The 12,374-nt window shown below is 36.1% G+C and overlaps 1 protein-coding gene across 1 annotated transcript in view; it reads left to right on the top strand.

Annotated features, from left to right (window-relative positions):
• Positions 1 to 3,873, top strand: part of LOC127853729 (atrial natriuretic peptide receptor 1-like) — a 48,326-nt gene extending 44,453 nt beyond the window's left edge. The window contains exons 22-24 of the mRNA XM_052388514.1: positions 436 to 598; positions 1,074 to 1,184; positions 2,153 to 3,873. Coding sequence (XP_052244474.1) covers positions 436 to 598; positions 1,074 to 1,184; positions 2,153 to 2,520 — 642 coding nt within the window. The 3' untranslated portion in view covers positions 2,521 to 3,873. The remainder of the gene's footprint in view (positions 1 to 435; positions 599 to 1,073; positions 1,185 to 2,152) is intronic.
• Positions 3,874 to 12,374: the final 8,501 nt, after the last annotated feature.

Below are 12,374 nucleotides of genomic sequence, written 5' to 3'. Positions count from 1 at the left end.
CCTACTCTGGAAGCGTTGTTCAGATCTTCCCCAACAACAACAAGTAATGATTTTACCCAGGGAGCGGACTTGCGAGTGCAAACGTCATACGATTTATAGAATTAAAATAGGTTTAAACTGAACAAAGATTTTAAGATTCAGCTGCATAGTGTAGGTAGGATCGGCTCCTCAACCAAGACCTCATTGTAAATGTAGGTGGATTTTTTTTAGATTTAAACCTAACTGCAACCTAATACTCACCGGGGTGTAATGGATATAGTGTCCGCCCTGCGACCGGGAGGTCATGGGTTCAATCCCCACTTTGGGAGCGTTCTTTAGATCTCAACCAACTACACTATTACTTGTTCAATCCACGTACTCTACATAGTTTTAATAAGCCTAAGGCTTTTTCAGAAATCGAGCTAAAATACTTATTTTTTTAGACTAAAATTGCAGGTTGAGACGATAGGGGACGCGTACATGATCGCCAGCGGCCTTCCAAAGCGCAATGGTCAGAAGCACATACAGGAAGTGGCTGACTGCGCGTTGGACCTGCTGGCGTCTGTGTCCACGTTCTGTATCCCGCACCAGCCGGACCGGAAAGTCAGGATACGCATAGGTGAGCGGCTGGCCGATGAAATATATGCAAATCAGTTCGATGTTTGAAACTAATATGCTTAATACGCCCCAATGTGTTTGGTAATTGTTCTGAAATGTTCACCGTCAACTGTAAACATGTTTCATAATTTCTTCATTTTCATCACCATCATCTTCTTCATTTTTTCTTCATCTTTATGATTCATGTCACCATCATCTTCCTAATTCTTCTTCTATGATTGTATTGATAATAATATTAATATTATTAAAATATATTGTTTAAATAGAAAAATTAGCGGGTAGTTGTAGTCGATGTAGTAGTGACATCAGTAGCAATAATTGTAGTATTAATGGTAATAATTGTAGTAGTGATTGTTTTATATAAGAAGTACGTGTTGTTATAGTAGCAGTAGTAGTAATAGAAGTGGTTAAAGTCATCTTCTTCGTTGTAATAGTAGTAATTTTCATGTAACCTAATTGCAATCCCCTACCTTCAGGCATTCACACGGGCCCTGTGGTTGCGGGAGTTGTTGGTCTGGCCATGCCCAGGTACTGCCTGTTCGGTGACACCGTAAATACCGCCTCGAGAATGGAGTCCACGGGCCTACGTGAGTTATTTTTGTAAACAGATCAGTTTTGCTTTCATTAGGTGCATAACCTTCAATTGTGTAAGGTGTAGTCCCCGCACGTGGTCGGAAATTTGTGTCATTATATGAATTATATGACTCATATTTTGAGAACTTCTCATGAAAATCTGATTGCTCCAAATATAGACCATATTTGCATATAAAACCAAATTATCTGAATAAAATCTAGCAGTTGACAAACAAAAAGCACATCCTAGAAATATTATTGAAACTCGAAAAAAACATTTTGTCGTGAATCGTTGTTTATTTACACTAACATTGCATTACATTTAGATTGTTTGAGGCAGGTATATCATTATAGTTAATGTTGAAAAATATTAGCAATAACTACATGTACGACGAATAAAATCTCCACCAAAGAACAAATAAAACGCTGCTTATTTGCTTTAACAACACCAAGAATATGTTTAATATATCAGCCAAACATATATATTTTTTTTCTGTTCACTTTTTTATATACAAAATAAGATACTGAATGACGAAAATCTACCAAATCCCTACGTAACATTTGTGTATTTGCATAATTGAAGTAAATAAAGCGAGTTCATCGATTCTAGCAAAAATGACCAACAGCTTAATCCGCATTGCAAAAAAAAAGTTTTGGGTCGGCAAGAAACATTAGCGTCGGTGATGTTAGCCTTAATATCAGTTTATTTTAGCCTCGCTCTGGTAAAACAGTTGTTTATGCATGTGCGTTAAGTGTTGTCCCATATTAGAATGTGCATTTCACACAGACTAATCCGGGGCGACACATGCCGCCTTAACTGGATTTTCGTTATGAAGAGTAATCCTTAGAAGGAAAAATAAATAAAAATGCTTTAAGTGTCGTCCCTGATTAATCTGTGCGGACTGCACAGGCTATTTAGGACGACACATTACGTACATGCATTAAACCCCTTGTTCACAGAAAGAGACTCTTTTCACTGCAGCCCTGAGAATTCACCTGAGCGCTGAGTCGCGGAACGCGCTGGAGCAGTACCCCGGGTACCATCTGATCTGCCGCGGGGAGGTTCCGGTGAAGGGTAAGGGGAACATGCGGACCTACTTCCTGTGTGGAAAAGACGGCTTCGACAAGGAACTACCGTTTATGGACGAAGGGGAATATGACTCTATACACATGCGCGAAATGCGCGAATCTGTTAATTCTATGGCGTCAATCGTATCGAGTACGAGTTCAACGTCGTGCCCGTCAGTGATGCCAACGCCAAAGACGTCCAACGTCTCGACGACAACGGTGGATATCGACGACCGATATAAGTCGAAGAAGACGAGTATTCTGGAAGTCACGTGTTTGTGACGTAAAGTCTGAATTCAAGATGGCGTCGTTGTGATATAATCGCGGCCTCTTTTTGATGGTCTGACTCAGTATGGCATTCACAATTCACTGTGATTGTCTCGAACATTTTTGGAGGAAAAACTCGCCGGGAAGAAACGCGTGTTGATATGTCAAATGGTAAAACTGAACGTGCAAGCTTATTTAAACCATGGTGCGTAATTTGAATGTGAAAAAAATCATTTGTGCTTAGACATGTGGTTCGGTGGCAAAGATGAAACTGTTTGTGATTGTTTTAACAGTGCGTAAGTTGTTGAACGTAAACAATTGGTAATAATGCATTGTACGTACACTTCAATAAGTGATCTTTATATGCGAATAAATGACATGTCATGTTTGTTTAGTTTAAGAAAATATTAATTGTGCTTATTTACCCGATGTATTTCTCGCAGAAATTTCGTTCATGTCATTGCGACGAATGTACATTATAAACTCATACATTGTCATTTCGTAAGTGTTGGTTGTCAAATACTAGGCGTGTACATAAATTTTGTGTGTGTGTTAATTCGTTAACGAGAACGCGGTCAGCAACTAATGTGTTTAATTTATTCTTGCAGTGCTAATAAATGTTACTATATGATCTCGGACGTAACTCTCATGTTAAGACAATTGTAATCGTGTAAAAGCCACGTGTGTCATCTATCATGTGGGAGTCACGTATCATTTGTCGGCTGGTATCATTAATATAGCCAGTGCAATTAATATGTGCGGGTGGAAAAATAGTTCGCAACATTTCATGTATCATTTTTGTGATAAAAATTAATATCCCGTGTAAGACGTTTGCCTGTTAAAGTTATCATGAACAATAAATTGTTTATGTTCGCGTGTTCATGGCAGCTGCATATTCAATAATTGTACCCCCGTCATGCGAAAATGTGTCTTATGTCATATACGCAGATGCGCATGCTGGTCTGGAGCTACGCTGGCCGCATATGACATACGATCCGTTTTCGCTCAACGCTGCTCATTAGTTGAGCATATCTACAAAAACGAAATAAAAATGATCAACCTGCATTTCCAGATAAATTGTGGAAAGGTCGTTCAAACTCTAATCATGCAATAAAAAACATTAAAATAACACTGAATTAAAATTTACTTGCCTATGTACTTTACCGCTATTTTACCGCTGTCGTTAAAATGACATAATGCTTGATTAATGCACTAGAATGGATGTTTGACATTTATATTATTTCAACTTGCCACATTTACATTTTGGACATTTTGTTGTCAATAATTTTAAGTTGGTTGATATGTTTACACAGTGACATGTATTTTGTTACAAAATATTATTTTATCAAATTAAAAGTGCCTCTTGAATGAATATTGTTATACATTTTACCAACTTCATCGTATTATTTTTCCAAAAGTCTTAAAACGAAAAAAATAATGTGTTTGCGTCGACATCGCCGTCTGTGCAATGCTCTGTAATGGTAAATTGGTAACATCTCCATAGCTGTTCTACTACTGATGGTCAATTAAAACCTAACACCTGAGTTGTGGGTTATTGAGTCAGGTTCTGACAAAATTGCATTTATCGGACTTGGAAAATTAGCAGACTTGTGCGTCTGTTTTTACTTCAGATTCTGGTTAACGTTAACGATAACTTATTCGAAATCGCTTTATCTACTTCATGTGTTGAAATAAAACTCTACATTCGTGTTCAAAGTCATTGAAATCAGATTTAAATCTACAAGCAAGTCGGGCTAGTAATATGGAAATATGTACTAGCACGAGTCAGATTTTACTAGCCAGGGCTTTTCACCCTTATATAACAGAGGCCGAAATTCGGCTTCTTCCCAAATGAAAATAAGGTCATTTTCCCCAAAATTGATAGAGGAATTTCCCAAATTGTCAAAAAAAAAATCCTTAGACAAATTGGGCATCTCCAAAATTGAAAGCAAGGAGCTCTAATATGATTAAGAATGCGCCACATTGTGTCTTTTAATACTTCTGCACAATGAAAAAGACCCTATTTCAAAAACTTTAAAATACACGGTCTTCCCAAAATGAGCAGTTATCGCGCATGAAATTCCCAGTTTAAAAGGCTAGGGCCTTTTCCCCATTTTCTGTTGAAAAGCCCTGCTAGCCCAAACATTTTTTGTTTAAAATGCAGATTAACATAAAATAAAACATCCAAAGAAGCATTCATTTATTCAATCTTTAGATTACAATACAACTCTCTTATTAATTTCATCCTTGTCCATGTCAGCTTTCTCGTCATATAAGCAAGCCTCTTTCGGATCCTGAAATAAGAAGAAATTAATTTCAAACACGGTCTTTAATATAATCACAATTAAAAATATATGCATAAAGTTTAGATAAAACAAGAAATGTCTTTAAAAAGATAAACGGCGTTGATTGTGGTTGGAGTTGGTGAAAGGTAAATAGTTTAATGAATTAGATCAAAGATAGCGAATGTCTTTTTATGTGCAGTTCTTAGCTGCATCACACGCAGTACGGGATGTTACGCGGAGTGTTCGCGGCTTATTTTACATTATAACATATTGCTGGTCATAAACCTAAAGAAACAAAACAGAAAACCAAAAGAAGAATGGAAGTGAAATTAAAACATTTGAGTCAACCGGCCACACGCGAAGTACCCGTACATATTTTAAATATTTATACGCGCGTTCTTCGAACAAACCTGTTTTAGTGGTATGTCGGGCATTGCTATTTGATTCGATTATTTACAGTATCGAGAATCATCGCGCTCGTGCTTAATTAAGTTAATACATTAGTCAATATGGTGGAATATTTCTTGTTAAATACATAAAAAAATAATATTTATCATGGTATTGTTGAAAACACATTAAGAATCTATTATTGAAATACCATAATTATATCGCTGAATATCTTCATTTAACATATTTCTGGTCTAAGTAAAATTCTAGTTCACCTAGTTCACGCGATAGCGTCTTTATTATATAACGATTATTTTACTGGCCGCGAACTGACCCTGAAACCTAGTGGGTTGGAATGCCATGCATTAAAGTGAGGCTACGCTTCCACTGATGGAACGACGACTTGTTTAAAACTTTATACTTTTACATGTTAAATGTTCAATTTCGAAAACAATTTAAAATGGTTTGGCAAAAACGAATATCAGGATAGGGAAAAACGATACTTTTATGAACTTAAATATACTAGTACACAGACTGCAATATGGAAGTAATTACTTAATATGAGAACGTAGCCTTTAAGTGCAAACACTCTGGCGCTGGCAATCCTCTGAAAATAAAAGGTGCACGCACAAACTGTATTGATGTGAAGAGTTGAGTGTAAAACTGTTCTATCTATCAAGCCTTTTCATAAGAGATAAAATTGTTTCATGCTGAACACGCAGTAAAACAGTGTTACAAACACGCGGTTATGTTTCCAATGTTCTGGTGGTATACACAAATCAGCCAATGGAATAAATGAAGTGTATTCATTCGTGTCTAGCCGCGGGAAATTTTATTTGAATTTTATTGGACACTTACAAAGGTCAGGTAAGGTGAAAAGCTTGCTTAGACAGCTACGCCAAAAAAAGCAGAACTGTATCCCAACCCTGAACCACCAGAAAATATATAAGTGTCAGGTTATTCTACAAAAAGCCAGTTAACAAATGCGCCAATTACAATTACCTCAGATTCGCATTCCTCAATGTCAGCAACTTCCGTGGGCGCTCTCTTCCCCGGTTTCGCGCCCTCAACGTACTTCAATGACAACTGTTCGGCCATTACTCTCTGTGTCCCGAACGCAACGCAAAACATTTATTTTACATGATAGTAATCCGGGAACCACAAAACCATGCACTTTATGCGCACTAATTCATTTATCGGCTGATTGCGCAGCGTGTGTACTCAATGTGTTAAAGACATAATCGGCAGTTGATATAAGCGGCTCGAAACTTTGTTTACAAATATTGAAAATGAAAGAGGAACTCGTTTTCTGTTTCCTGAATTTGACAAGCACGTCGGGCTTGTAAAATTGGCTTTCCCACAAGCCCGAAAGAAAAAATACTAGTTTTTTGCTGTCGGTCAGTTCATGATTTTCGTAAACAGCGACTGACCAAACCTAGAACCGGCTCTTAAAAAGAATTATGTCCCTTTTTGTACTGATTAACTCTGAGCAAGGTTTGCGTTCAAGTTTAAATTTATATTAAGGTTTGCGTGCAAGAAGTACATATCTCTATACCAAATACATATATTCAATTTAAACTTCACAACTGAGATAGTGATAATCAATGAGGTCACTGGTCAAAGCTCATAACTCTGAACTGCAATTAAGCAGAATTATGCCCTTTGTTGTGCTGAGAAAGAAAATCCGTTAAACGTTCGCTGCAGGTCTATTCAATTTAATATCAATAGACGTGTTCGTGGTAATTATATATCGTAACGAACAATTTTACAGTTCTGATCTGCAATTTAGCATAATTTTTTTTTGTACTTACATGTATACAATTAAGGTTAGGATTTATGTTTGCCAATCAATAACTAGTTAAATTTACCAATCTTTATGCCACTTTGAAAATTGAAAAGCGTCATGGAGACCCTCGTGAGTTGAGTCAATATCACTGTTGCTAAAAAAAGGATAAAGAGTTCCTTTTGAATAACGGGAATTAGGATGGGGATGTTCAAATGAAATTGTGTTTGCGTGTAGCTTCTTACATGTTGGGATTTCATTAAGGACCTATCGAGTCAAAGTCACTGGTTCTAAATGAACAAAAACGAAACTTACAATAACTTTAGTTTAGATACAGGTATTTTGTTGTAATTTTGTGTGAAGAGAGCCAATATGCAGACATAGCCACACATTGCATTTTGGGCGTGTCGGGTCAAATTCCAGGTAACCTAAAATTCACATTTTTTTCCAAATAAAGACTTTGTATGGTTTATGGTTTGTGGTTTATTCGCATAATCAGCAATACATGTTTTTGGTAAAATAAATCATATCATAAGAACACATACAAAATGAGACGAAGTTAGGCTATACAGAGAATTATTGTATGCAATATTGAATATTGCTATTCCACAAGTATAGGAGAGTAACTCATAACATACACATAATGTCGATAGATCTAGATGATATAAATAAAACCAAGAATAAGCTACAGAAACAGGAAAATGTAGCAAAAAACACAATAGTATTTAGTGTGAAGGGATTTTAAACAACTAGGAAGCAACAGAAGAATCACTGACATCTTTTCGTTTTAAAATTGCAAAATCGATAAATTTCGATACTTTACGGATACGTTTGACAGACTTCGTTGACATATTTTTTTCAAAATAATTCAATGTTTTAAATGACAGCCTTATGTTGTATTTTGACCTAAGATCTCTATAAATTGGACACACACATAGAAAATGAAATTCAGATTCAATCATACAAATAGTACACACTTTACACTTACGATCATTGAAGTTAATATTATTAAATCTACCTCTTTCTATTTCTAAGAGATGCAAACACAATCGGAATCTACTCATTGCAATTCTTTTTTTTTTCATTATTTACACAATTCAAGTAGGTTTGAAAACAAAATTCTCTTTTAATATGTTATAATATTTAAGCTTACTTTGAGACTGTATACATTCAAACCAAGTTTGAATTTAAATGGCACGTACTCTTTGTTTTAGCATACAAATGTAATCGATTTTATGATACTGGTGCAATCATAAATTACTGAAACCAAGTGAAAACTGTAGTTTTAACAGCATTTTTGGCCAACACAGTTTGCTATCAATATTCATGCAAGCATCGTCAGTACTTAATATAATAAATACTCTATTTAATTTAACAAAGTATTATGTGATCTCTTCATTTTAAACCAATAGCCTTTTCACAGATGTTGGCATGTATTGAAGTTTGTCTTTAAATGCTTTATATTGATAAATGTAAACATTGGATCTTAAAAGCTCCAGTAAACAAACAAGAAAACAATTAAAGAAAGAAAAAAAGAAACCCTCGTTTAGGCTCGAAGCACTGACCCCTGAAGCAAAAATTTATCGCTTAGACCTATCGGCTATCCGTGCTCATACAATGAGTGAGGTATTTTATACTTTATATAAGCAATCCTCGTAGTATCACAAAAGACAACAACATAACTCCACATTATTCAATCGTTTCGCTTTGCAACTCTTTATAATTTTCAGTTTTTTTTAATCGTCAAAAGAAACATATAATAGATATTTTAGAGCATGGAAAATGTTCAGTATTACTGTTACCTCACAAATATCATAACTACAACGAAAATTTGCGAATCTTAAACATTTATAAATCTTTTGTCAATTTACCAAAACGTGATTAGGCGCCTTTAAAGGCTCGTTCTTTAGAAATGACTGATAATGGGAAGCGACCGAGTTCACCTAGTAAAGCCGCATTAGATGGTTGACGAACCCCAAGTGTTTGTTTACATAATTTGAAATGCAATTTATCAACATCGGACATATCGTAGATTCCCCACACTTCGCAGCCATAAATGATAATTGGTGCTACCATTGCGTCAAAAAGTAACAATTTAGTTTAAATCTAATTTGATTTTGCTAAATAATGAAATGAGGTGATTATATGATTTGAGAGCCTGAACGTTCAGTGGGTCAACTGAGCTAGCATACATTCAAACTTAGCTTGGGATTGCATTTGGGGCAAGTCCGTCATTGTGAATGTCATTGTTACTAAAATGGGAAAACAGTTTCCGCAAATAAACTAGAATTTTGATGGAGATAGGCATCGAGATTTGTGAGAAGGTAGCTTATATTTAGACATTGTTTTGGATTTCATTCAATGCGAATGAATTAATTGGTAGAAAGATGAAAAACTAGTTATTTGGCATGGCCTCGATTCTTCAAACAATCTTAATATTTAGGTTTAAAGTGATATTATGGGCATTTTTTACTGTTGAATTGAGCTCAAAAGAATTAACAGGTCAAAAGAGTTAGTTAAAATGTGGCTACTGACCAATTATCTGCAACTCATCTTGCTACCAGTTGTTTATAAAAATATATATTACCGGGGTATATCCGATATTTTACATGACTGGTGAGCCAAAATGATCCGTAGAACAAAATAGTGTCTTTGTGTCGTATGAACGAATCTGCACTAAAACTAAATTTATATTCACATCGTAAATTGGATTATTTTTGTCGTCAATTGTCAAAACGAAAGTACGGTTGATATTCAAATGCATTATTTTTCTCTTTCTGTGATATTGTTTTAGTATGTTGATGCTGCATTAAAATTTATAAGTGTATATGAAGTGAAAACACCAAAAATAAACAACGGTTGCGATAGACACCTATAAACTATTAGATGCCCATAATATCACTTTAATTTTGCATATAATAAATATGTATCTATTACATATATTCCCCAGCAAATATGTCCTCAATATCATAATACCGGTATCAGTTGATTGACTGAAAATTACATTTCACTTTCGAAGCGGAAGCTCAGTCGAACGCGTCCTGTGACAGCTATTGTTTAATGTGTCGTTAACAGATCAAAACCAAATAAAGTTTTCAATTTATTTTGTTGAACGGTTTTTTAGTTACACAATTGTGTTTATAATGTGCTTTAAATGTATGACAACATGGATACTTTGCTGGAAAATCTCGTTGCATGTTTGATAAATGCATGCAAGAGTAAAGTGAAGAAGTGTTTTCCTTATAAATCTGCTGTTTTTTAAGCAAAATACAGTCTTTTTCAATTTTTCAACCAGTGCGATACCTTACGACCGACGGCTCAATCTGTTTTACGCAACTCGGTATTTTTCCGAAATAGTCAACAGAAGACAGTCGATGCGTTCCGTAGTGTACGGATGGCATTAACGTTGTTAAATGTAGTGAACTCACGGTGTGTATACCATGCAGTCTGCCCAGTTATTGATTCGAGTTAACTTTTCAAACGGATTTCGGACAACTTCCATTGTGACTGTTTTGTGGTTAACTAATGGGTATGGGCTAGGGCCTATGCTGGTAACGGTAATTACGCACTCATGGGTCGTGAAGACTAAAGAAAACTAGTCAATAATTTAGCCTTCGTTTCAGTGGCTGAGGGGAAGATGAGAGTCCTGTTTTCTTGTTTTTTCGTACGCTCATTTTTGGGGGATGCGGCATACAACATTTTAATCTTCTATTTACTATTCTTAAAATCCAGGCTATGCGTTTGGGCTTGGAGTCGGAGACTGTACGTATGATGCTCAGTATATTGAAAGCAGATAGAAAGCTTAAACGAATGCTTTCTTGAACTAGTTGCTATATTATTTTTAATTATCCATGGTCGGCATTATCCCTAGCTGGTCATTTGGTAGTGAACGCCATCAACTATTGGCCTAATTGTTGTTTTCAACTTTTTATTTACATTACTATTGATTGTACGTATGAATGTTTCAACATTTATAACTCTTGTTTGAAGTGAGTGAATATCAGCCCGTTTTCGCAACTTCATGCGGCGACTCCTTTGCTTGGCGCTGATGATGACGATCCCGAATATATGTCATGGTCGCCAAGTCCTGGAATATTATTTCAGTCTGTGGTTCAAAACCGTCTATTTGTAGAGAATATTTATAAATAGAATACACTGTATGCACCAGAATGGAGAAAGTTTATCCGCTAAAGCTCGACCTATTTTAATATTGTTACTCTCACCGGATACATTGTCTACATCCATACACCAACCCTATACTCTACTCCTTATTTGCTGCTTGTACATTGGTTTCCTTTCAGTGAATTCGTAGTTCACAGGAGATCTGGAAGAGAGGTTATAATTGTCAAAGATTGTTTTGCCAAAATTCTGGATAAGAAAAAAACAACAAGAACAACAAATCAAACAAACACGTTTTAAATGAATTTACTCCTGTCGATATTTGGTTGATAATCGTCTTGTAAAGTCAATTCTGTCCGGTAAGCGCAGTGGTTGGTACACGCGCTTCTCACCTAGGCAACCGACATTCAATGCCCGCCTCCGGCGCATGTGAGTTTGGTTTGGTTGGTGGTCACCATACTGGACAGGTGGGTTTTCCTCCAGGTACTCCGGCTTCCCCAAAAACCCAAGACTTTACCAAAATTTAATATATTGTAGTAACACATAAATAGCTGGAAATTTCAAGAATAAAAAATCCTCCCAATGAGGCTATTAACAAATATTAACAAAGAAATCCTCAAACGAGTACAAGAAAATCCCTACCTTGGGATCACCTTATCTGAATACATGAAATGGAAACATTATCACCAACATAAAAAACGAGCTAACTCCACTCGTGGATTCCTAAGAAGAAACCTCAGTCACTGCCCTTTAGAATGCCGAAAAAATGCCTTTCTAACACTAGTCCGCTCGAAACTAGAATATGCCAATGTTGTATGGGACCCATTCCACCAAACAGACATTGACCGCCTAGAGGTTGTTCAGCGATCAGCCGCAAGGTTCATCACCAGAGACTACCGCTCCAGACAGCCTGGTTGTGTCACAGAAATACTACACAAGTTGGAACTCCCACCACTCCAAGACAGACGGCGCGCCCAAAGGTTGACGCTATTGTACAAGGTGGTGAAAGGGCACGTACCGGCCATTTCTATTGAACGCTACCTTAAGCCACTATAAGGCCTAAACGTACCATAAGGGCTAAACAATACGAGGACTATATCCATCGAAACATAGTGTGTAACCTTGTGAACAATAACTCCAAGTGCTTTGAAACTATTCCATTAAAAAACGGTCCTTTTTAAAATTCTTTCTTTGTTAAAACTGGGATTGATTGATTTATTGGAACAAACTAAGTGTTTAAATTGTGAACTCTTCAACAAATGACATTTTCAAAGACAGTATTACTTCTACTTCTT

This window comes from Dreissena polymorpha, chromosome 1 (genome assembly GCF_020536995.1).
Source record: "Dreissena polymorpha isolate Duluth1 chromosome 1, UMN_Dpol_1.0, whole genome shotgun sequence".
Lineage (NCBI taxonomy): Eukaryota > Metazoa > Mollusca > Bivalvia > Myida > Dreissenidae > Dreissena > Dreissena polymorpha.
The sequence above is the reverse complement of the archived record's forward strand: the minus strand, read 5'-3'. Positions and strand labels throughout refer to the sequence as shown.